The 27,841-nt window shown below is 41.1% G+C and overlaps 1 protein-coding gene across 15 annotated transcripts in view; it reads right to left on the reverse strand.

Moving 5' to 3' along the window:
- The window catches only part of LOC133661820 (neurexin-2-like), a 957,097-nt gene that overhangs the window by 47,219 nt on the left and 882,037 nt on the right, over window positions 1-27,841 (reverse strand). For all 15 annotated transcript variants that reach the window (XM_062065342.1, XM_062065337.1, XM_062065335.1 and 12 more), the window contains one exon: window positions 20,644-20,815. In XM_062065342.1, the coding sequence (XP_061921326.1) occupies window positions 20,644-20,815 (172 nt within the window). The remainder of the gene's footprint in view (window positions 1-20,643; window positions 20,816-27,841) is intronic.

Raw genomic sequence — 27,841 nt, forward strand, 5'->3', positions numbered from 1 at the left:
CGAGAGAAAGAAGGTGCGAATCTGGTAACAAATGGAGGAAGAATAAATAATTCCCAAGAAAAACAGCACGGTGTCCATCGTCTGGCGGTGGTTTGGCTTCAAGCGGGAATATGTTGAACAGACAACCGTAATATGTAAAGTATGCGGCAAAAGCGTTGCTACAAAAAGTAGCAGCACTGCTAATTTGTAGCATCATTTGAAAAGTCACCCGCTAGAGAATAAGGAGTGCTTGAAACTCTGCATGTCAAAATCTCCGTTCGGTGCCACACCAACAAAATGCCGAAGCAACCATTTCCAGATCAACACCGTCTGTAAAAAATAGTCTACAACAGAAGGAGGAACCTCCGCAGGAACCTACCACATAGCGAAAGACATACACTATTTGATATCCTATTATGCAGCTAATTTTTATTTGACACTTTTTGAAATATCTTGTGTGACATCATGCACAAAAGTGCACTTTATAAGTTTTAAACTATTGTGGTACAGCGTTCTGTACACAAAGTGCACTTTAATTTAGTGTTGTTTTGGTATTTCATCTTAGTGACATCATGCACAAAAGTGCACTAATAGCTTGTTTTAAAATGTCTCTGACAATCTTGCACTTTCTGTTTTGAAATTACTATTTTTAAATGTGCTTTATAAATAAAGTTGATTTGATACAGTACATGAATGTTTGTGCCACTGCTTAATAACTGTTTAATAAATACAGTTTTGGTAAATTTACTTAGTTATGATATCCCTCTCTGCATGAAAGTTTAAAATGAGCATATATTAATGCAGTATGAACAAGAATGTTTTAATGTAGACACGTAGAATCATCATACTGCTGTGATTATATGCATCAAGTGTTAATTAAAGGCTAAGGCAAAATATTGAGATATATATCGTGTATCGTGACATGGCCTAAAAATATCGCGATATTAATAAAAGGTCATATCGCCCAGCCCTACATTCACCTGTTCGATGGCATCAAGACACTGAAGCCGGCGATGATGGAGCTAAGAATGCTAATGCTAGCAGACCTACCAACTGGCAAGACAAGGACATTGATTTGAAAGACTTCCAGCTCCAACTTAGCCACATCTTTGCAAGGTAATCACAAGATCTAGTACACTGTTCATTGTGCTAAAGAACTAGCTGCAGAGCTGCCAAGCCTCACGCTTATATTTCCCCATTCACTGCTCTATATTTATGTTTTTATAATAACAAACGTGTTTCTTCATGGCTAGCCACAGTTCGAGTAACTCTGATTGACTTAACGAAAAAACCAATCTAAGACCAATCCATAAATTCTTGTGCCTAAATTTAACCAAACACGGAAGGCACCACGCAATGTAAACCATTCAGAAACAATGTATGGCAGGTCACCGTGTCTTTATTTTTCACACACACTTCAGCGCAGTGTTGTCAATTTTGTGATTTTCTCGCTAAATCTCGAATCTTTCCAACCCCCATAGTGACTTTCTTTCTCAAAAGCGACTAGCGACAAATCTAACAACTTTTTTTGGGATGTTTAGAGACATGAAAGTGCGCATCACTCTAATGTCCTTAATGAACAAGCAATGCTGCTGTGAGCCTTTCCTCACAGGTGGTCCCCTGTCTACTGAATGTTTGCTCCTAGACAGCTTGTACTGAAAACACATTTCGTTGTACATTTATGTGCAACGACAATAAAGTCCTTTATCTCTTCTGGACAATAAAGTCCCGAGGAGATGCACACCCAGTTTGTGTAAATCTGCCGCTTGGTTATGATGTAAATGTTTCATCACTGCCACGCTTCAAATAAAAACAAACCTTTCGTTCATGTCAATGAGCCAGTCAATAGATTTGGTTCATTCATGAATATGTCAACCTTTCAGCCTTTTGATCAAATTTGATACTCTAACATTTAACAATGTAGAACAAAGAAAAAGACAACTAAACTAAGAATATACAGAAGAAAATTGATTTAAAGTTCTAATCATAATTTGCATTTTTTAACTAACATCTTTTTTTCAAGATTATTGACTGCTATGCCTTGAAGTGGATAGTTGTACTAGTTTTTAATAATTAATACAGGAAGCGGCTGTTTTGTATGTGTCTATTTGTTTTGACATGATACATTTGATTTTTTTTTTACAATGCAAAGCTTACATCTGCATCGCATCATATCGCATCGAATTGTAATGTTTTAAAAAGTATTGTTCGTGAATCGCATCGTCACCCATGTATCGAGATTCATATCATATCGCCATTTAAGGTAAAGATGCACACCCCTAATAAATATGATAAACCTTTGCCATAAAGTATGGAAATATTCGCTGATGTAAATAGGGCAAAATACGTCACTAAAGTCTCAAATTCCAAACAGCTTGTATGAAAGTAGCATGAAGAAAGGCAAGATTATCTCTGCCATGCCTCTATGGTTTAAGTTCACATTTTCAGAGCTTATGGGAATTCCAAACACACAAAAACAGGTGCCAACAGACACGAAATGTTGGTTTTGCATAGTAGGTGCCCTTTAAGCAGTTTGAAGATAGCATTGTACATTCTGTTGCCAGAGACAGATTCTGCATTCAAGAATTTTAAGTACTTTAGCTACAGTCTTGTGTCTTCTTCTGCATATTGGAACTTGTGAAACAACTGAATGATATATTACTGCAGCCAAGTGGTCGGTTTGAAAGCTGTATTTTAACTGGGCATGTCATGGATAACAGTTATTTAAAGGCCTACTGAAACCCACTACTACCGACCACGCAGTCTGATAGTTTATATATCAATGATGAAATCTTAACATTATAACACATACCAATACGGCCGGGTTAACTTATAAAGTGACATTTTAAATTTGCCGCTAAACTTCCGGTTCGAAACGCCTCTGAGGATGACGTATGCGCGTGACGTAGCCCGGCGAACACGGGTATGCCTTCCACATTGAAGCCAATACGAAAAAGCTCTGTTTTCATTTCATAATTCCACAGTATTCTGGACATCTGTGTTCGTGAATCTGTTTCAATAATGTTCATTGCATTATGAAGAAGGAAGCTGAGCAAGCAAAGAAGAAAGTTGTCGGTGCGAAATGGACGTATTTTTCGAACGTAGTCAGCCACAACAGTACACAGCCGGCGCTTCTTTGTTTACATTCCCGAAAGATGCAGTCAAGATGGAAGAACTCGGATAACAGAGACTCTAACCAGGAGGACATTTGACTTGGATACACAGACGCCTGTAGAGAACTGGGACAACACAGACTCTTACCAGGATTACTTTGATTTGGATGACAAAGACGCAGACGTGCTACTGTGAGTATGCAGCTTTGGCTTTTTTTTGCGTATGTACGTAACTTTTTTAAAATATATAAGCTTTATGAACCTTGGGTTAGGTGAACGGTCTTTTGGGCTGAGTGATTGTGTGTGTTGATCATGTGTTTGAATTGTATTGGCGTGTTCTATGGAGCTAGGAGCTAGCAGAGGAGCTAGCATAACACGTACCGTACCTACGTGCGCGTCACGTACGTAACTTTTAAAAAATATATAAGCTTTATGAACCTTGGGTTAGGTGAACGGTCTTTTGGGCTGAGTGATTGTGTGTGTTGATCAGGTGTTTGAATTGTATTGGCGTGTTCTATGGAGCTAGGAGCTAGCAGAGGAGCTAGGAGCTAGCAAAACAAACACGCAGGTGTTATTATGCAGGATTAATTTGTGGCATATTAAATATAAGCCTGGTTGTGTTGTGGCTAATAGAGTATATATATGTCTTGTGTTTATTTACTGTTGTAGTCATTCCCAGCTGAATATCAGGTACCGTGAGTATGCAGCCTTGGCTGCTAAACATTCGATAACTTGACCGTATGTGCGCGTCACGTACGTAACTTTTTAAAAATATATAAGCTTTATGAACCTTGGGTTAGGTAAACGGTCTTTTGGGCTGAGTGATTGTATGTGTTGATCAGGTGTTTGAATTGTATTGGCGTGTTCTATGGAGCTAGGAGCTAGCAGAGGAGCTAGGAGCTAGCATAACAAACACGCAGGTGTTTTTATGCAGGATTAATTTGTGGCATATTAAATATAAGCCTGGTTGTGTTGTGGCTAATAGAGTATATATATGTCTTGTGTTTATTTACTGTTGTAGTCATTCCCAGCTGAATATCAGGTCACCCCCGGCTCTCACAGCATCTTCCCTATCTGAATAGCTTCAACTCCCCACTAGTCCTTCACTTGCACTTTACTCATCCACAAATCTTTCATCCTCGCTCAAATTAATGGGGAAATTGTCGCTTTCTCGGTCCGAATCTCTCTCACTTCATGCGGCCATCATTGTAAACAATAGGGAACTTTGCGTATATGTTCAACTGACTACGTCACGCTACTTCCGGTAGGTGCAAGCCTTTTTTTTATCAGATACCAAAAGTTGCAATCTTTATCGTCGTTGTTCTATACTAAATCCTTTCAGCAAAAATATGGCAATATCGCGAAATGATCAAGTATGACACATAGAAGAGATCTGCTATCCCCGTTTAAATAAAAAAAAATCATTTCAGTAGGCCTTTAACATTTTTACAGTGTATATGTATCCCACTTTTTATAATGCATACTTTTATATTTTTGTATTGCTCTCTCTATTTATTATTTACTTTTAAAAATGATGATAATGCTGTTATCTCCGGTGCTGCTAAACTGTATTTCATTGTCTTTCTGAAATTAATGACAATAACAAACTTCATTTAAATACTGTTGTTTTCAATTGATTACAGGCTACATCGGTATTACACTGATATGGAAGTATTATTGTTGCATAACAATTGGCAAATGCATATCCAGGGTGTACCCCGCCTTCCGCCCGATTGTAGCTGAGATAGGCTCCAGCGCCCCCCGCCACCCCGAAGGGAATAAGCGGTAGAAAATAGATGGGTGGATGGATATCTCAATCTGTGTGGGTGTAATCATATCCACGTGTCTGTGATCTAATTTATGTGTCAGGGTTTAGAATATTTGTAAAAAAAAAAAAAGTGTTGCGATTTGTATGTGTATGTTTTGTTTTTACATGCGCACAAATCTAAACACGGACACATAATTAGAACAAAGACATGTGAATATGATTAAACACACCACAGATTGAGATACGCATTTTCCAAATTGTTTTGCTTTGATAATTTAACACAGAAGTGTAGCAAAAGTCATGTGTAAAAAGACAACCAATCGACGGTTCCTGCTTTACACAGAGTTGAACACAAACACACCATTTTTTTACACACACAAATCTAAACACAGACACACAGATTGCAACACGGAGGGACATATTCTTTTTTTTTTTACACAAAAATCGCAACATGGACATACAAATTGTTGTCCAAGTGTTGGCCCCATGGTAAGAAGCACTGCCCTAAAGAATGCAGAGGCTTTTCAATGACACTGAACTTTTCTCCCAAGTCAAAAACATAAAAAATGTTTCTCCTAGCAGTTTTTGGGAAAGGCACAATGGGTGAACAAAAGAGAAAACACAATTAATTTCAGATGGAGACCCTTGCAAGTCAAAGCAGACTAGAAACGTAGAAATGTGTACTTTCTCCTAAAAGGCTACAAGTAGAATGCTAAACAAAAGAAGATATCAATGTGCATTCATGTGTGGGCTTCATGTTCTCCAAGGACTCCCCACTGTATATCATGTAGCTCTGCAGGCAGCCAGATGTCCTTGTGCAGGACAGCCACATCGGAAATCCATCCAGCATTGCGGCGATTACACGAGCGATGGCTAGCCAGCGGCCATAGGGCTCTCTCCCTGGCTGTCAGAGCAGCCTCTCCATGTCATTGCCTCCTTCTTGTTGGTAACTTAAGATGGATCCCCTCTATCCACTGTACAAGAAAAGAAGCAAGGCTCCCTCGCTTCAACTGTCTTCGTGCTCATTCGCGTCCATGCATGAACAAGTGATGTTGTACAAAATGTGGATTATTCCTGCCTGCAGGCAATTTGTTTTTCCTAATAAGACTTAAAAATGGACAAAAAGGTTACAGGTGAGTGTAAAAACACTCCACCCACCACTGCTGTGCCAGTGCACGATACAAACACACATAGCCTCAACAACATATTTTATGTGAACAGCAGTGAAAAAGCCTACGGTGCGTTTTTTTCATCTTCCTTCAACGGGATCCTCGCCACTTTTCATCTCGCCCTGCCACTTGTCTAATTTTACCCAAAGCTATCATTTCCCACTCCATCTCTCTCCTTCTCTCTCTCACTCAACATGTCACACTCCCTGTGTCTCCATCATCCCTCCGCCACAGGCCAGTAATTGGAGAAATCTTCCAACTGTGCAAGATCCAATCAAAACATGTTGCAGAGCAGCAGAGAACCAAAAAAAAAAGAAGCTCAGGAACCCTGAACATCTGTGCCAACAATACAGCTTTTGGACGGATTGTTTGCTTGCAAGCATGGATGGAACGTGTCATTGTCCTGTGAAAAAAAGAAGACACCCAATGATGGAACTCTTATACTCCTGAATCACTGCACACAAAAAGGTGAAACAACCATCCAACTCTTGCTGTGCTATTATCTTGTCTAAAAAATAAACCACATGGTAGCACTGTTATCAAATGCTATGAGCGGGATTGACCTGAAATTTCACATACAGTGCAATACACTACAAAACACCCACTCAAACTTTAGGGTGTTTAGCTGAATCACACCACAATTTGGTACACGCCTATAAGGGATTAACAAGCACAAGTTTGTAAAATTTGAGCAAGACATTTCCACCATCAAGCAAAATGTTATTGCAGGGGCGTGAGTGGCATTTGGCAACTCATTTGCCATAAGTCAATGAAAAATTGTCAAAGGAATATAGTGGCCATAGGCACCAATCTACATTTCTGCCAGTGGGTGCTCGGTGTGTGTGTATTAGTGTTGTCCCGATACCAATATTTTGGTACTGGTACCAAAGTATTTCAGTACTTTTCTAAATAAAGGGGACCACAAAAAATGTCATTATTGGCTTTATTTGAACAAAAAAAATCTTACGGTACATTAAACATATGTTTCTTATTGCAATTGTGTCCTTAAATAAAAATAGTGAACATACAAGACAACTTGTCTTTTAGTAGTAGTAAGTAAACAAACAAAGGCTCCTAATTTAGCTGCTGACGTATGCAGTAACATATTGTGTCATCTCTCATTCTATTATTTTGTCAAAATTATTAAGAACAAGTGATAGAAAATTAATGATTAATCTACTTGTTCATTTACTGATAATATCTGGTTGTATTCTCTTTTAACATGTTCCATCTACACTTCTGTTAAAATGTAATAATCACTTATTCTTCTGTTGTTTGATACTTTACATTAGTTTTGGATGATACCACAAATGTGTCCAGGGACATTTTCCTGAGTTTATAAACATAATATAAATTTTAAAAAAAAACGAAAGAAGATTTTGTGATGTTACAAAATATCGATGTAATCATAGTAGTATCGACTAGATACGCTATTGTAGGTGGTATCATTACAGTGGATGTTAGGTGTAGATCCACCAATGGCGTTTGTTTATATTGTAGCGTCCCGGAAGAGTTGGTGCTGCAGGGAATTCTGGGAACTTGTTCTGTAGTGTTTATGTTGTGTTGCGGTGCAAATATTCTTCCAAAATGTGTTTGTCGTCGTTGTTTAGTGTGGTTTCACTATATGGCACATGTTTATGACAGTGTTGGCATTGTTTATAGATTGAAATTTGCCATCCCACGTGGGTGCTCGGCATTGGGATCGGCATCTATGATAGTGAGACCTTGATTTCCAAAATTTTGATTTACAAACTACAGACCCAATAAAAATATGCTTTGTTGTATGACCCTTGTCTCAGTGTGCGAACGTTTCATCCACCGATTGTGTATCTACAGAGTGGCCATTTTGTGCCTGGCAGGTTACCCATTGTGGGCGAGCTGTTTGCTATACTGTACACAGTGCTCATTTAGTTAGCAGAGTGCTGCTGTTAGCTACTGTGCAACTTTGTGTGCATTTTAAATGTTTTCTTTAGCCTAAATACAAAATGTTTCCAGTGTTGCTAGCTAAATATGACTCCAAAGAAAGCAATGGACAAGTGATGTTAAAGTTAAAGTATCAATGATTGTCACACACACACTAGGTGTGGTGAGATTAACCTCAGCAATTGACCCATCACCCTCACCCCCTGGGAGGTGAGGGGAGCAGTGAGCCCAGCGGTGGCCGTGCCCGGGAATCATTTTTGGTGATTTCACCCCCAATTCCAACCCCTGATGCTGAGTTGCCAAGCAGGGAGGTAATGGGTCCCATTTTTATAGTCTTTGGTACTATGAACTCATGACCTACCGATCTCAGGGCGGACACTCCAACCACTAGGCATGTGTGGTTTTAAACATTCAGGACATAGCCACAGATTTTGTTGCACACTCCCTTCTCTCCCCAAGTTTAACCAAGAAGGTAAACTGGATTTTATTTTTCATCACAAATCATTGTAGCAACTTGTCTGCAAAAGGCATGCGACTGTAAATTGTTTTTGTTTGCGGATGACTCTGCCCTGCTGGTATCCGACAAGGACAAGTCACAGGTGGAGAAAATCCTCAGTGCTGAGCTCTGTAGAACTTGCACCTGGCTCGCTGACAACAAGCTATCCATTCACTTGGATAAAACGGAATCCATCCTGTTTGGGTCCCACATCAACCTTAAGAAAGTCAATGACTTCACTGTAAAAGTGGGTGACATTGTTATCACCAGGAAAGATGAGGTCCCCAACCTAGGTTCCATTCTAGAGGCTAACCTTTCCTGTGATAAAATGGCAACCAAGGTAATCAAAAAGGTTAACCAACGAACGAGATTTCTCTACAGAATCTCCTCTCTGGTCAACAAAAGCACCATGAGGATTCTGGCGGGAACTCTCGTTCAACCCTTTTTCGATTACGCATGCACCTCCTGGTACCCTGGCACCTCCAAAACCCTCAAATCTAAACTCCAAACATCCCAGAACAAGCTAGTCAGGTTACTTCTAGACCTCCACCCCAGATCACACCTCACTCCTACCCACTTCTCCAAAGTGGGCTGGCTCAAGGTGGAGGACAGGGTTAAACAACTTGTACTGAGCCTAGTCTATAAAATCCACTACACCTCCCTGATACCGAAGTACATGTCAAACTACTTCCTTAACGTAAATGACCGCCATAACCACAACACCAGGGGGAGCTCCACTAACCACGTTGAACCCAGATTCCGAACTAACAAAGGTCTTAACTCATTTTCTTTCTATTCCACATCAATGTGGAATGCGCTCCCAACATGTATAAAAGAAAGGGCATCTCTATCCTCCTTCAAAACCGCAATAAAAGTTCACCTCCAGGCAGCTACAACCCTAAACTAACACCCTCCCCGGATTGCTAATAATCAAATGTAAACAATCAAATGCAGATACTTTTTCTTATGCCTTCTGATCTCTCTCTCTCTCTCTCTCTCTCTCTCTCTCTCTCTCTCTCTCTCTCTCTCTCTCTCTCTCTCTCTCTCTCTCTCTATGTCCACTACTTGCTGTCCATATCCTACCCCCCCCCCTACCCCTGATTGTAAATAATGTAAATAATTCAATGTGATTATCTTGTGTGATGACTGTATTACGATGATAGTATATATCTTATAGTATATATCTGTATCATGAATCAATTTAAGTGGACCCCGACTTAAACAAGTTGAAAAACTTATTCGGGTGTTACCATTTAGTGGTCAATTGTAAGGAATATGTACTTCACTGTGCAACCTACTAATAAAAGTCTCAATCAATCAATCAATCAAAGGTAAGGAGTTTTGTGCTTTCAAACTGTGAGTGCACCACAGGCTAGCGACAGTGAGTGTGTCGGCAAGGCACGGGTTGTTTATGCAATAGAAAGTTGATACATCACCCTTTTGTTATGTTTGTTTGATATAGAGTACTGTAAAGCGCTTTATATTGTGTTCAAAATGTACAAAGCTTTACTAAAATATTGACTTTTATCGAGGCTGCGACCCACTATTTTTATTTACATTGTTTCTAAAGGAGACTTTTGCTTCAATAAATTAACATTTCTATTAACGACCCCTGTTCAAGAACCTATTAAGTTCATAAATTGACATTCCACTATATCAAACTTTGAAGAACTATGTATTGCATGTATGCTGGCATATTTTGCTAAGGCAACTTTAGCTAGACCACTTGTTTGTCTCTGAATCTTAAATCATTCATCCAATCAAGACATTTTAGACAATTATTCAAACTTTGTGGGAGCTCTGAGGTTAGTTCTTCAGTGTGGAAGAACCTCTTTATACATGGGCCAACTTCTAAAATCTTACAGAAAGTCTTCCCAGTGGAGTAGAAGCTGTTATATCTATGTTCATTTATTGAGTACCTTCAAGCCTCTTTCTGTTGTTTTATCCATTTTAACCTGCCCGGCTGAGTGCTTTTATGTTGCTTTTTCCAGACAGGAAGTAGATCCTCGGGCCTGCCCCCGCCTCCCCTTACAATGGTAGATGGATGGTAGGGGTATAATGGAAAGAGATAAAAAAAAAAAAAAAGGAGGAAGGAACGAGGGCATAAAATCGTAAAAAAAACAAACCCTCTAGACTTAACAATTACACACATCCAATTGGCGACCTTTTTCCACAGAGCTAGGGGAATTTCAGAGTGAAATTGGACAATTAAGGATCGCGCACTCTTGCTTCTTTCTGAGTGTGTGTATGTGTGGTCAGGTTGGAAAAGGGAGGATTGGTGAGACACGAGTCTGGTGGTTCTGCCACTTTGGGTTTGTGGGTGGGCTGCAGGAGCCCCCAGGGACACCTGACACGCTGGATTAGCTGGCCGGCTGCTCCTCTGACACCTTTTGTCTGTTTCCTGTCCATCAAACCCACCCGCACATGAGGATAAATGTGTGCACGACTGGAGGGACAATCTTGTCGTGTACACACACACACACACACACACACACACACGCACACACACACACACACACACACATACACACACCCCCTAGGGGTTACAAACATCACCATCAGGAGATGTGTTGCTTTGCCCTTAAAAGTGCTTGACCTGTGGCGGCCATGTTTGACTGTCAGCATTCTATCTGCCAAATTGCCACTTCAGAGTACATAGCCAAAGATTTTGGATGAAAGTGCAGGGCACAGTGAGTAGCAGGAAGGTAAAAAAGACCGCGTCAGCTTCCTAATGACAAGTGTACTGTCCCAGCAATTTCTTACCTACGGCAGCGCTCTTGGAATATGGTCTACAAGTGAGAATTCCCAAAAGTGACTACCTGAGGTGGGATTCACAACTGTCCGAGTAAAGGAGTCCTCAGTTATCAGGTCAGAACAGTCCCAGAGGGAAGGCACGTTGATTGAACATTTGACATTTTTTCCAATTAGGTGAATCAGATCTGGTCATGTTAGGTCAATTTGACACTCTAAACTGTCCGTAGTTGTGAATAGAGTGGTTGTTTGTCTACACTGTACCGACCAGTCCAGGGTGTGCCCCACCTCTCACCCTAAGAGTCAGCTGGGATAGACTCCATAATATAACCTGAATAAGGACAAGCAGTTAATGTGTCCATCTGTCTGAATGGATACAGTGTTTACATGTGCACACACGCACAAAATATAATTCTTTTTGCATTAATTGCATGTGCCTCACAATACGTAGGTCCTGAGTTCAATCCCGGGCTTGGGGTCTTTCTGTGTGGAGTTTGCATGTTCTCCCCATGACTACGTGGGTTCCCTCCGGGTACTCCGGCTTCTTCCCACCTCCAAAGACATGCACCTGGGGATAGGTTGATTGGCAACACTAAATTGGCCCTAGTGTGTGAATGTGACTGTGAATGTTGTCTGTCTATCTGTGTTGGCCCTGCGATGAGGTGGCGTCTTGTCAAGGGTGTACCCCGCCTTCCGCCCGTGTGCAGCTGAGATAGGCTCAAGCACCACCCACGACCCCGAAAGGGACAAGCGGTAGAAAATGGATGGGTGGATGGATGGGTTGAAAGCAGCTTTTTAAAATGCACTTAAGCACCTTAATTAAACTAGGTTAGGCTTTGTTGACACTGCGGGTTAATTGTGATTTTTTTTTGTCAATCTGTGACCTGTATTGGATTTTGTCATGTCAGTGTGAACAGTGCAATTACAAATTTTTCAAATCTGACCCAGCCACCAGGCCTCTTTCGTATGTGGATATAATTGAACATGTATCCAATGTGACTGCAGTCTGAATGATCGGGTCACATTCATCCGACCAATAAGGCATCAAAAAGCAAAAAGCCTCATAATTCTTGTTGCAAATTCTCCGTTGCAAAATAAATAGTTGACAAATGAGCAGAAAACAGACAAAAATGATATGCTTTAGGAACTCATGTCAATGTTCCACCACTACTGTCTCCGACTGTTCGCCCGCATGCTTGTCGAAGCAAATGTCCCACAAACTGCGAGAGACAAAATGCTTGCCCTTTTCTTTCCTAATGTTCTACACGCAATAAGTCGGTTCAGAAACGGTTGACTTTGATTGCACAAAATCTTTGAAATTGCCACAAATGCGCCTGCAGAGACCTGCTAAAATTGGAGCCATTTTTATCATGGCTGCATGCAGGTCAGTTTGAGCTCAGATTAGACATTTTTTTTAAAATGTGAACGACTACATAAAAAGATCCATCCATCTTCTTCTGCTTATCCGAGGTCGGGTCATGGGGGAAGCAGTCTAAGCAGAGAAGCCCTGACTTCCCTCTCCTCAGCCACTTCGTCCAGCTCTCCAGGGTTATCCCAAGGCGTTCCCAGGGCACCCGGGAGACAGTCTTCCCAACGTGTCCTGGGTCTTCCCCATGGAAGACCGCTCCGAGGTACTTGAACTCCTCCACTTGGGGCAAGATCTCCTCCCCAACCCGCAGATGGCATTCCACCCTTTTCCAGGCGAGAACCATGAACTCGGACTTGGAAGTGCTGTTTCTCATCCCAGTCGCTTCACACTAGGCTGCAAATCAATCCAGTGAGAGCTCAAGATCCTGGCCAGATGAAGCCATCAGGACCACACCATCTACAAAAAGAAGAGACCTAGTCCTGCAGCCACCAAACCGGATCCCCTAAATGCCCTTGAAAGGAGTGCTGTAACATGCTTCCATCTAAATTTATTTTAAAATGTACTGTACATTTATTCTTCTGTTTGGCTACGGGACGGTATAGCTCGGTTGGTAGAGCGGCCGTGCCAACAACTTGAGGGTTGCAGGTTCGATCCCCGCTTCCGCCATCCTAGTCACTGCCGTTGTGTCCTTGGGCAAGACACTTTACCCACCTGCTCCCAGTGCCACCCACACTGGTTTAAATGTAACTTAGATATTGGGTTTCACAATGTAAAAGCGCTTTGAGTCACTTGAGAAAAAGCGCTATATAAATATAATTCACTTCACTACTTCTTAATAGCTTTGGGCGATACTGCACATTTGGGTATCCAATACCAAGTAGTTACAGGGGCAGTGTACCAACGCTTTAAAAGCTCAATAAATGATAACAGTTTTGATCACAATTAACGAAAACGATAAAATATTTTTGGATGATAAAAGATCTTAATCTAACCAACGACTTATCGACATGATACTATATTTGGTATCGTTACTGTCGAAATCCGTATCAATTCTCCCACAATTTTTTACATTCAACAGCTCTAGCTTGTGGTTAGCGGTTAGTACATCCTCTTACGATGTGTAGTGAAGTATGTTGAGCTATTTTTCATCCTCCAGTGATAATGTTACTTTTGTACATTATTTACCACCATTAGGGAGAGGATTGCGGATTTAGAAATGGCTTGCCCTGTGGAGGGATGTTAGCCGCTAGTGAGAATTCTACATTGCGTTGAGGACTCCTTATTTTGCTTGTCTCTGGAAAATTTGCAGGAAACAGCTGGAATGTGTCATCAACACGCATTGTCACGATATAAAGATGGCATTAAAAGCTCTGTCGTCCGCCAAATATAGATAATTTATATTATTTATATTATTTATATCGCGCAACCCTAATGAAACGTACTGTATTTCAACACCAAAACTTCCTTACCTGGAGTATTCACAAATAAAGTATTGAATTAAGACTGAAAATAATACATCAGCAGTAAGTAAACAACAACCGTAACGGTGGTAGATATAATACGTTTTCTTTGCTTCTCATTGGCAATAGTGTGGCGTTATTTCCAGAAGCAGGAAATGCATGTTTAGACAATGTCATTGATGGACGCACCAATGAAAAATAATTCACTGAGTACAAGAACGTTTGTTCTTAGGCCATGTCTACACTAAGCCGGATAACCCCTTGAACAAATAATTATTTAGCCTAAGCCACGTCTCAGCCACACTAAATCATCATTTAAGGTAACCGTCCTTTTTTACACGGGTAAGTGCACCGTGTATTTCTTGAATCTCCGGCTCTTAGCTTTGTATGGACTCATTGATCGTTTACAAACTGAGTTCGGAGAGGAAGTGACGCCAGAAAGACCGCGGCCCACACAGGAAGTGACGTCAGAAAGAACACGCCACAGCCAGCTTCATAACAAACCGGAGCTAACCACTGGAGAGATGGAGGCGAGTCATCCAGACATGCCCATGTTTCTCATTGTTCTACATGTACAGACGCTTGTGGGAATCACACATGAATACCTTGAGAGAAGAAAACGCGTGATTGCAGCTATTTGGGATACAACACTTCTCAGACGGCAAGAGAACTTTCACATGTCCAGGTCAGCTGTGATTCTACTTACCGAAAAATTTCGTCCATTTGTCGAAGGAGAGTCAACAAAAATGCGGGCTCCCGTGTATGTGATAAAAAAGGTAGCGTGTGCTTTGTATTACCTGGCCGTCAAGGGAAGACTACGGAAAACATTGAATGCTTTGGGACTGGCAAAGCAGACTGTATCAGTTATTGTCTGCCATGTATGTCGCAGACTTAACGTCTAGGTCCAGAGTATAAAAAGTCACCAAAAAGTAATGGACAATGAAGGTGAAGGCAAAAGAGTGAGGAGTGTCCTGACCAGATATTTAGATCCCTAGATTGATTGTTGTCAAATGTTCTTTGTCACAATGTTTACTTTTACATGTCCATTAAAGATTTGATTAATTTATGATGGCTTAGGTGTGATTCACTACAATAGGGCCCCACAGCACACTGGATTCCAGTTAATTGAAATACCACAACACTGGATATTAAGAACTTGCACACAAAGCAACACTGGAGATGACTATGACGTGCGCATTTTCCGCGCATGCGTACTAGGTTGCGTTGCGCCAGCGGACAAAGGGGGTAGGGGTTCTTAAACGACCATTGTGTGTGTGTGGACAGGGATAAGGTTAGGTGGGATTTACCCTGGATAACCTTAGTGTAGAAGGGGCCTTAGTCACTCAAAAACAATTAAAATGTTACCCTGAGGTTCACCTTAACATAACGACCCCCCCCCCCCCCCCCCCCAAAAAAAAAAAACATTACCAACTGCACGTAAGAGCTGTGGAGAGCAATGTTATCCATTTGACCAAACGGCTTCTACTATTAGGACAGCTCTAATCGTGTATACACGTGGCTGAACAAGCTGAATTGATGACAATTGTCTCTGTGTTTCGGAGGTACACAGCGTTGGACCAACAATGGAATTAGACTCATGCCTCATTTCTCTGTCTGACTGTTGGAAACATGGACATTTTGGTTCTGCCGTTCCATCAGGACAAAATTGACCTAAGCATAGAGGAAATCATATCTCTGTTTTATGTTTTGCTCCACTTAGAGAATCAAACCATCTAATGCGGGTCACAGGAACTTGTTTCAATCACACTTTCTGTCTCGGCGAGGGAGCCCAAAACATTCAACCCCGCCCCTTCTTGCGAGGAGCTTGCTCCCCAAATGCTTCTCCTCCAGGACGCCAGCCTCCACCGAACAGCCTGAAAGGAGTTTGTGTGTGTCTTGTGCATATAAATTAATCAAAGTGGGTAGCCCCCTCCCCTTCCCGCCCTTCTTTTACCCATTCTTTCCCTTCCGTTTCCTTGGCGTTGCATCTTCCAAGCTCCAGGCAGACTCCAGCCCCCCGAATGTGTGCTCAAGACTCATCTTGCTGAGCAACAAACAACAAAATAACGCTCAATTTTTGATCAGCAGAGAGAGGAGGGTGTGACAACAACAGGAAAGGGGATGAAGAATAAAAAGAATACAATATGGGGCGAGGATAACTCTCTCTCGCCTGTGTTAAGTGGCTGCTGTTGCTTTCAAAGCTGTCGGCACATTAGGAGATCAAGGCTCCTAGTTAGAGAGCTTCTGCTTTTTTTTTTTTTTTTTGGGGGGGGGTGGACGGGGCTCCAGTTCCATGACAAAATCAGCCGAAAAGAGTTAGCTGTCTCTGTCTTCAGCAGGATTTGCCACGATGATGGATAGGTGAGACAATATGCTTTTGTCAATGCCAAAACAAAGGCTATAAATAAAATAAATGCTGTGACAAAGAATGTTGTAATAATAGGAAGAATACAATGATCCCTCCATCTTGAGGAGGTGTTACGTTTGACTTCAGACTCAAAGTTCAGGTTGGTAGGTGAAAATGTGATGTTGGACCACACCGACTGGCCACTTAAAAGGGTCCTATAATGCAAGACCAACTTTTCTTACCTGTTGACACCTGTTTTGGTGTATTTTGGATCCCCATAAGTACTGAACATTTGAAATCAAACAATGGAGGTGTGGCAGAGATGTTTATAAAATCGTATTGCCTTCTTCTAAACTTGCTCAAACAAGCCCTTTGGAATTTGAGACTTTGGTGACGTATTTTACCTTAGTCACGTCAGCGGATATTTCCACGTAGTTCATGGTAGAGCTTTGCGCCACTACATAATTTTTTATTCAATTGTAGTCCAAAGTTCCTTTTTTTTCTTTATCCTCTTGATGTGGGGCAGACTGGCTCGTACATGCACATGCATGCTAAAATACTCTGCTGCCGCCATTTGTAAATGAAAAGTAGCGTACTTTTCTAACTTATATCCCTTTTTAGACTTGATATGGATGCGCTAAAACTACAACATTTCTGATGGGGTGAAGACGCAGTCGTAGGGGGCTTGGCCTGGAGGAGGACCTCGGCACGTAAATAAGACCGCCCACAAAACTGTGTATTTTGGAGAGACAGTTAGAGAACAGCCTAAAGAAGGTCTGTAAAACAAAATCTATGCAAAGTCCCACCCTTACATGTTATTTAGACCAGGGGTCCCCAACCTTTTTTGCACCAGGGACCGGTTTAATGTAGGCATTATTTTCACGGACCGGCCTTCCACGTTTGGCAGATAGATGTAGCAAAAGAGTGCATGAAAAATTAATACAGGTACATGAAAAAACTCACCATAAAAATTCAATTTGTGGGAGCCCCTGGCCTTTTCCCTTTGCAATAAAGCTCTCCAAAGACTTTTGTTTTTTGATAATTTTTGCTAGTAGCAGGCTTAGTTTCGGCTTTAGTATCTGTTGGGTTATAGGTGATAAATCACACTCAAGGACAAGAGCATGGATATACAGTATAAGAAAGCTAGAAATACAAACCCCGTTTCCATATGAGTTGGGAAATTGTGTTAGATGTAAATATAAACTGAATACAATGATTTGCAAATCATTTTCAACCCATAGTCAGTTGAATATGCTACAAAGACAATATATTTGATGTTCAACTGATAAACATTTTTTTTTATTGCAAATAATCATTAACTTTAGAATTTGATGCCAGCAACACGTGACAAAGAAGTTGGGAAAGGTGGCAATAAATACTGATAAAGTTGAGGAATGCTCATCAAACACTTATTTGGAACATCCCACAGGCGAACAGGCAAATTGGGAACAGGTGGGTGCCATGATTGGGTATAAAAGTAGATTCCATGAAATGCTCAGTCATTCACAAACAAGGATGGGGCGAGGGTCACCACTTTGTCAACAAATGCGTGAGCAAATTGTTGGACAGTTTAAGAAAAACCTTTCTCAACCAGCTATTGCAAGGAATTTAGGGATTTCACCATCTACGGTCCGTAATATCATCAAAGGGTTCAGAGAATCTGGAGAAATCACTGCACGTAAGCAGCTAAGCCTGTGACCTTCGATCCCTCAGGCTGTACTGCATCAACAAGCGACATCAGTGTGTAAAGGATATCACCACATGGGCTCAGGAACACTTCAGAAACCCACTGTCAGTAACTACAGTTGGTCGCTACATCTGTAAGTGCAAGTTAAAACTCTCCTATGCAAGGCGAAAACCGTTTATCAACACAACCCAGAAATGTAGTCGGCTTCGCTGGGCCTGAGCTCATCTAAGATGGACTGATACAAAGTGGAAAAGTGTTCTGTGGTCTGACGAGTCCACATTTGAAATTGTTTTTGGAAACTGTGGACATCGTGTCCTCCGGACCAAAGAGGAAAAGAACCATCCGGATTGTTATAGGCGCAAAGTTGAAAATCCAGCATCTGTGATGGTATGGGGGTGTATTAGTGCCCAAGACATGGGTAACTTACACATCTGTGAAGGCGCCATTAATGCTGAAATGTACATACAGGTTTTGGAGCAACATACGTTGCCATCCAAGCAACGTTACCATGGACGCCCCTGCTTATTTCAGCAAGACAATGCCAAGCCACGTGTTACATCAACGTGGCTTCATAGTAAAAGAGTGCGGGTACTAGACTGGCCTGCCTGTAGTCCAGACCTGTCTCCCATTGAAAAAGTGTGGCGCATTATGAAGCCTAAAATACCACAACGGAGACCCCCGGACTGTTGAACAACTTAAGCTGTACATCAAGCAAGAATGGGAAAGAATTCCACCTGAGAAGCTTAAAAAATGTGTCTCCTCAGTTCCCAAACGTTTACTGAGTGTTGTTAAAAGGAAAGGCCATGTAACACAGTGGTGAACATGCCCTTTCCCAACTACTTTGGCACGTGTTGCAGCCATGAAATTCTAAGTTAATTATTATTTGCAAAAAAAAAAAAAAGTTTACTGTTTGAACATCAAATACCTTGTCTTTGTAGTGCATTCAATTGAATATGGGTTTAAAAGGATTTGCAAATCATTGTATTCCGTTTATACTTACATCTAACACAATTTCCCAACTCATATGGAAACAGGGTTTGTACTTGACATTAGCTCCAATAGATATATCTGTGGATTACTATTTCCATTCTAAAAGTTCATATTTCGTGCAATATTTCATACGTAGATACACTAATGTTAGCTTTTTAGTCCAATTTTGCATGCGTAAATACATCCGTTATTGCTAACTACTTATGTAATAGGACGATGTGCAATAATCAGAATCAGAATCAGAATCAGAATAGTTTTATTGCCATTGTTTGAGAACGGGTTCACAAACTAGGAATTTTTCTTGGTGCAAACGTGCGACATAAAACACATATAACACATATTTGGTAATAAAAAGAGCTGTAACTGAGCTATCAGATAGACTTAGAAGGAATTCAAGGAATTCAAGGAGCTACTGTTAGGAGTTATTGTTCATTTGCCTGATGGCCGAGGGGAAAATAATACCAGTAGTTTAACTTACTAGGCCAAAGGAGATGTGTATTTTTTTTTCTTCAGCACAATTATTATATGCAACAATTTAGCACTTCTCCAACTGCCTTATGCACATTAACTCCTATGGTCACTCTGTTCCTGATCTGCCCTGATCTTAGGTCATCAACCTGTCGCGGACTGCAGATGGAACCTAGCTTTTGGCTACGATTTGGCACCTTTACATTTTATATGTTTATTAATGTGCATTGTCCCATGTAACAAAGATGTAACAAATATAGCAAATGGCGACTTCCTATTAGGAGTTTTATAATACATCTATGAACAAGCTTATTAGTGTGTCTGGTGGGACTGGCGAAAGTTAAGTAGGAGAAAATGTGGTCGGTTATAAATTATTTAATGTCTCTGTGCGGCCCGGTAGCAAATGCGTCACGGACCGGTGGTTGGGGACCACTGATTTAGACCACAGTGAAGTGTTCTGTATGTAGAAAAATCATAATAATAGTATAAAACATATACCAATATAATAATATGAACCCTTTAAATGAGAAGCTAATGTTTCAAGGCTTGAACGATATGCTTGTTTAGTTGATTCACACTGCATACACGTGTATATATATAATTATCTATATACACCTCTCATACACCTCTTAGTCGCCGCTTTGTGTACTATACCGCTTTGCAACTTTCGATGCAAAGCGACCTTCCCTTCCTCCTTGTGAATGACTCATTAGATTCTTGATGACACAATTAGCAGCGGTACCGCCCCCCTGCAGCCAGCTCGGCTCATTTACAGCTTAACGAGACGGGAACGCACAATGTCTTCCTTTTAAACAACCATGAACACAGGTAGTACAAACACATTGGAGAGAGAGAGAGAAATGAAGTGTGAGCTCATTTAAAATAGCCTTACAAGTGAGGCCTAAATAGAGTAGTAACGCCCATAGTGACTCTTGCAGGATGTGCAATGATATGCTTTTATCTTGGAGCACAGGCATGTCTATGAAGGATTTCTCCAAAACACATGCAACGTTTTGTTGATCTCACATTTCCCCTCTCTCCTTTAGGTTTGCCACAAACTAAAAAGCTCAACTTTCATATTTTATTTGATAAGAGGCCGCCCAACGAGGGGCCACATTCCTACCTGAGGGGAACCGCTCGATGACGGGCTGGTTGTCCACCTGAAGCGTGGCGTTGCCGCCGCTACGTGTGAAGCGCACCACGTGGTATTTGCCGTCGCTCACCATCACCGCGCTCTCCTCGATGGTGATGTCGTCCGTTCCCACGTTGAAGATGACGCCGATCCTTCCCCTCTCCTGTGGACAGAGGACAAGAACATTGAGAAGGAGAAGAGAAAATAACCTTTGAAGTGAGTACAAAGTAAGTGAGTACAAAGTAAGTGGTGGTAGCAGTCTGGGGCTGTACGAGTATTGCAAACACTAAATGTGGTTCATCGATGAAAGCTCATAAGTTACTAGCAAGGGCGTTGTGGTGGGAGTGTCATGGTCTGCATGGTTGAAAAATTTAATTCCAACATGGTACATAAGACATTTGTGAAGCAGAGGAAAATGGACTGCATGGTATTTACATTATGATAACCTCGAAGATGATCTAGTACTGGGGTCCCCAAATTACCGCCCGCGGGACCAGCTTCCACAATCTGGCTCGCGGGATGTCCCAAGCCAAAAGAAAAAAATATTTTTATTTATTTTTCTTAAATCCGTCCGGTTCGGCCGCTCAGGCAAATCATATTGTTGATGCCCATATTTGCTGTACAGATTTACTTTACAAAAGAAAAGTGTGGAATACATCTTTTGTTGCCTTATTTGTATTTGACTTTATTAAATGTTTGGATATATTTAGTGATTGGTGCAGCGTACACAGTATTTATATGCATTTTTCTGGCTTGGCACTTGGAGGCGGTCGTTGTCTTTCCCTGCTTCCTCTCTTTGTCTTGTCTTGTCTATACTTTTTAAGAGCCTCTTTCTCTGCGCTGTCCTCCGAAATCTAAACACCTAATATGGAATTGATAAGCTGGACTCTCGACTCAATTGAAAACAATCTTCTAGACGAGGAAAATAGGTTCTGGGGAGCCTGGCTGCCCTGACGGAACAATTGCTGCGGGGTATGTGAGAGACTCCTGGGAGAAATGGAGAATCATGTGCCTCTCAGTGCTCTCCGTCGAGGACGTGGAAGACATCTACCTATTTCGAACGGTGATCGCAGGGATTCTGCTGATTGGGCTGGGCATTGCTTTGGTGTATCGTCAAATTTGGAAGACGGTGGCAGCCGTTCAAGGAGCCCAAAGGCTGACGTCGCAATGGAATGCATGGGTCGAGCTGCGGGAACACAAACTGTGGCAATTTTTTAACTGAATCGTAAGTTGGATCACATCACTGAGAGGCTTACTGAAATGCGAAAATGTATCATCTTGAGAGGCAGCATGGACGATTAGATCAGACAAGCCATTAAAATGTCTGTTCCCTTAGAAAACAACAGTCCTTATCTACATTTCGACTCCCTCAAATGGCCTTGACGCTGCTCATAACAGAAGAAGGCTGTTCTGAAAACATCCCTCGAGGACACCTCAGTGATGGACGCTCTAGCCTCCCTCCCTCCTTCCTTCAACAACACCTGGGAGTTGAACTTTGCTCGTAACGCCTGCAGAGCGACTCCAGGCCTATATACACAACACTACACCCTGGACAATGAGCATACGCACACACACCCCGAACCCCACCCCACTCCACGCCTTCACCTCCGTTTGAATCCCTTAGGGGTGATAGGCGGCTCAGCAGTGCTTTAGATAGCAGCAGCCTGGCACCTTAGCCCCCACTCCCTCCCCTCTGTTGCAAGTTTTGTGGATTCTATGTAACATGTTTGTGTGCTTATGGCTATTTAATTGATTTTCTTGGCCTCAGTCTGGACCCCTCCCCTTTTTTTTTTTACTCATCCACCAGTACGCAACGGTACCAATTTTTGGTACTTTTGGGTTTGTTCATGTAGTAAAACATTTTTAGTTGAGTAATAATGAAATCTTAAAATGTAACATTTATTTCTCCATCAATTGATCATCAAATATATCAAAACGATATCCAAGTATTTGTATAGTAACATGTTTGCAATTGTTTAGCAAATGTCTTCAATATAAAAACACTTAACTACAACAATGCAGTGTTATTATCTCAGTATTGCGCAAAACAAACCTGGCTCCATGTACTCCTTTCTTTTTCCATCCGGAAAATATGTGATGGGAGTCCATGGAACAATTAAGGCAATTAAGTTAAAAACAAACGAGCGTAATCTGCATCGGCATGGCATTTAGAAAAGACGAGCCACACTTTAGAGTGTTTTCTATTTGGCATGGTTGGGTTTTTGTCATGAAACACTGATGGGTTGCAAGATTACTAAGAGCATGTCCGCTTGGAAATTGCCTGTTTTTCTCACAAGTGCTAGCAAGTACTCGACACTGGCAAGTGCTAGTTCAAACAGACGTGGGGCGGTATAGCTCGGTTGGTAGAGCGGCCGTGCCAGCAACTTCAGGGTTGCAGGTTCGATCCCCGCTTCCGCCATCCTAGTCACTGCCGTTGTGTCCTTGGACAAGACACTTTACCCACCTGCTCCCAGTGCCACCCACACTGATTTAAATGTAACTTAGACACTGGGTTTCACAATGTAAAGCGCTTTGAGTCACTTGAGAAAAGCGCTGTATAAATATAATTCACTTCACTTCACACGTGACGTCACGTGCAATCCAGGCACCGAAACATGGCACCGCTATATCTTATGTGAACCGGTGTCCGGTATTACCGGCTGATTTTGGTCGGTGCCAAAAAAGTACCGGATCCGGTGCCCATCCCTATCGACAAAACATGATCGTAATGTAAAACATTTTTATTTCGTAAATGTAGTTAAAACGGATGCATAGCATAGCACTTTTATTTTGAAGCCGGAAAAGTGATTGGTTTGAGAAAGTGTCTTGACATGTTTTCAAGTTGTTTTAAGCTGTTTGCAAAGAAAAAAGTCTCCTTTCGACTTCCTGCCGACAGTCTTTCATTTCTGTTGAGGTTTTATGTCATCTTATTTACCAAATCAGTCACAGTAACAATCTAAATGTTATGTTATCACTACACCTTAAAGGCCTACTGAAACCCACTACTACCGACCACGCAGTCTGATAGTTTATATATCAATGATGAAATCTTAACATTATAACACATGCCAATACGGCCGGGTTAACTTATAAAGTGACATTTTAAATTTGCCGCTGAACTTCCGGTTCGAAACGCCTCTGAGGATGACGTATGCGCGTGACGTAGCCCGGGGAACACGGGTATGCCTTCCACATTGAAGCCAATACGAAAAAGCTCTGTTTTCATTTCATAATTCCACAGTATTCTGGACATCTGTGTTCGTGAATCTGTTGCAATTATGTTCATTGCATTATGGAGAAAGAAGCTGAGCAAGCAAAGAAGAAAGTTGTCGGTGCGAAACGGACGTATTTTTCGAACGAAGTCAGCAACAACAGTACACAGCCGGCGCGTCTTTGTTTACATTCCCGAAAGATGCAGTCAAGATGGAAGAACTCGGATAACAGAGACTCTAACCAGGAGGACTTTTGACTTCGATACACAGACGCCTGTATAGAACTGGGACAACACAGACTCTTACCAGGATTACTTTGATTTGGATGACAAAGACGCAGACGTGCTACCGTGAGTATGCAGCTTTGGCTTCTAAACATTTGATCGCTTGACCGTATGTACGCAACTTTTTTTTTGCGTATGTACGTAACTTTTTTAAAATATATAAGCTTTATGAACCTTGGGTTAGGTGAACGGTCTTTTGGGCTGAGTGATTGTGTGTGTTGATCAGGTGTTTGAATTGTATTGGCGTGTTCTATGGAGCTAAGAGCTAGCATAGGAGCTAGGAGTTAGCATAACAAAGACGTAGGTGTTTTTATGCAGGATTAATTTGTGTCATATTAAATATAAGCCTGGTTGTGTTGTGGCTAATAGAGTAAATATATGTCTTGTGTTTATTTACTGTTTTAGTCATTCCCAGCTGAATACCAGGTACCGTGAGTATGCAGCCTTGGCTGCTAAACATTTGATAGCTTGACCGTATGTGCGCGTCACGTACGTAACTTTTTAAAAATATATAAGCTTTATGAACCTTGGGTTAGGTGAACTGTCTTTTGGGCTGAGTGATTGTGTGTGTTGATCAGGTGTTTGAATTGTATTGGTGCGTTCTATGGAGCTAGGAGCTAGCAGAGGAGCTAGGAGCTAGCATAACAAACACGTAGGTGTTTTTATGCAGGATTAATTTGTGGCATATTAAATATAAGCCTGGTTGTGTTGTGGCTAATAGAGTATATATATGTCTTGTGTTTATTTACTGTTGTAGTCATTCCCAGCTGAATATCAGGTCACCCCCGGCTCTCACAGCATCTTCCCTATCTGAATAGCTTCAACTCCCCACTAGTCCTTCACTTGCACTTTACTTATCCACAAATCTTTCATCCTCGCTCAAATTAATGGGGAAATTGTCGCTTTCTCGGTCCGAATCTCTCTCACTTCATGCGGCCATCATTGTAAACAATAGGGAACTTTGCGTATATGTTCAATTGACTACGTCACGCTACTTCCGGTAGGGGCAAGCCTTTTTTTATCAGATGCCAAAAGTTGCGATCTTTATCGTCGTTTTTCTATACTAAATCCTTTCAGCAAAAATATGGCAATATCGCGAAATGATCAAGTATGACACATAGAATAGATCTGCTATCCCCGTTTAAATAAAAAAAAATCATTTCAGTAGGCCTTTAACTGTAATCTGAACACGAAAGTGAAGCACCACCCACTGAACTACGCACGCAGCAGGTGTTTGCTGCAGGAATTTCGCCTCTTCTCATGGCAAAACATAGTCCTTTCTTGTCAGGAGAACAACTTGCCATGGATTTGAACCTAACATTTCCATAAGGTAGCCTTTTTTTGTCCATTTCTGCTCGCTTGTGGCTCATCAGTAGCAAGCTAACTGCAGCCAAGTTCCCCCCACTATGGCACCGGCCGAGGGTCAAAGGCTGACAGGGTTTTGAGCTATAGTTCACAACAGTAAGGAACAAAGCACCTTGTAATAACCCGAGTGTTCATTAAGCGGCTGACCTCTGCCAATCTTGGCATCGATTATCAGTTGCAGCGGCCCCCAGCTTTGAATCTCTTAGCCGCGGGCCACCTACTCTTAATGCTCAACTTCTCCTTCGTCGCCGTAAAGCCGCAACAAATATTGAATTAATTTACGGAGTGTCTCAGTTTCAAGCTGCGAGTTTATGAGCAATACAGTTAATAATAGCATATAATAATAATAATAATAATAATAATAATAAAGCACTCTTAAGCATACCAGAGGTCAAGTTAATTTGCAGAACGTCGCAATGATCCCCTTGTCATCAACAAATATGTACTTGCCTTTATATGCTTGTATTCTGCGGTGAAAGCGTGGCTTTTTCCTCACACAGCTTTCCCATTACTCACGGATGATTAGGTGTTTCAAAAAAAGGCAAATAAACCAGCACGATGCCAAGAGAAGCTAAATGAGCAAGTTAATTGAGTAAATAAGCGCAGCGGTAGTACAGTGGGTTAATGAACAGTAAAATCACAGTCAGATTTGTGGCCGTCCCAAGCCCTATTTACTGCTAAAAGTGTTTCCAACGTATTGTTCAGGCAAGGACCAAGTATTTAAAAAGAAGTAGTGGCAGATTTCCATTATAAGAATCGGCTTATGAGGTCAGTTGATGCAGGGAAGCACGCTAACACACTGAGCTGAGGAGCTTCCCGGTCATTTCTCTTGTTCAAATAAAAGGCAGAGAAGCTCTGGGAAAAGACGACACTACAGCTTGTCAACTCTTTTGAGGATTAGAACTCTGACTCCTGGTTGCAACCAGTGTCAGGAATCCCAGAGGAGCAAGCATCACGTCTCCCGGATCAATGCTCTGTGGCCTTCTCAAGTTTGTGGCTCAACAGAGGCAAAGGTCTGCAAATACTTCCAATGTTTGAGAATCTCTGGGAGATGCTTCATTTGCTCCACTCCAGACTAAAAGTTAAGTTGTTATAAGTAAGTTAAAGTCCAGTAGTAGTTGCTCTTCCCCTGACCCAAGGGGTACCCAATCTGTGGCCCAGGAACCGTTAATTTTTTTATTTATTTATTGTGTGAATGCTGGAATTTACGCATTTTTCAAGTTCCAAAGTCAAAATGTTCCTTGCTAATGTAAGCAACATTAGCAGTTATTTTTTCAGGTATAAACTTCAGTCATTTATTTTAGTACTTGACACACGCTCACTGTTGACATGCTAATGTTAGCATGGTGGTTTTTTTTTAGCTGTCATATATTTTGTTACATGTTGCATACTAATTGTTGAGTCATATTTTTTGTTACCTGATGCCATCTGACTGGTGAGCTAAATGTTAACATTTCAGTTCGGTTTCAGCTTTTCAGCATTCTCACACAGTTTTTCTTCTTACAAAAATTGCATTTTCAGTTTTTCATTAAGTTCACCGAAAAAAGTTAACACTACATAACATGATATGTTACCACACATAGCAACTTTAGTTCTACAGCCGCTTAAGAACAACCAAAGTTGTAAAAAAAAGGACTGCACATGAAAATAAGTAAAATATAAGGAGAACATAAAAACAACCAGAATATATAGTTAAGAAACATAACAAAGCATATGTTCTGAAATAAAATAAAAAAGTGATCCAAAACATAGCAAACTGCTGAGTCAAATAAAAATGAGTTTAAAGTCTCACGCTGGGTTATAATCCAATAATTAAAATTGGGTTTTAGTATAAGTTTTCTTGACCTATAGTGCTTAACAAATGCATTAGGCCAGCAACTAGAAATATCAGTGTTTTATTGTTATTTAGATTTTTTTTAAATGCATTTCTGAATAGAAAATGTGTCAAAGGTCAAAAGGGCATATGAAGTTATTTGATTATATATGAAAAAACCCAACATTTTTTGACGTATGCTGCACATAAAGTAAGGACTTAATTGGGGCAGTTTTTGTGACATATTATGTGATACAACTAAAAAATGCCATCTCCTGGGTTGAATACATAAGTTAAACTTATATTTTGTTATATTTAGCTGCTTAGGTTTCACAAAAAGCTTAAAAAATATACTTTTAAATACAGGTGTCCCGATCCAATATTGATATCTGTCGGATATCCGTCAAATATCAGCAACCCGCCCCCAAGAAATAAAACAAGTTTCTGGTAATATTGGCTTGCCTGTAAAATGTCCAATAGAAGCTCAGATAAAAGCAGTCCTAAAGCGCATTTGC

This window comes from Entelurus aequoreus, linkage group LG12 (assembly GCF_033978785.1).
Source record: "Entelurus aequoreus isolate RoL-2023_Sb linkage group LG12, RoL_Eaeq_v1.1, whole genome shotgun sequence".
In the NCBI taxonomy this organism is placed as follows: Eukaryota; Metazoa; Chordata; class Actinopteri; order Syngnathiformes; family Syngnathidae; genus Entelurus; species Entelurus aequoreus.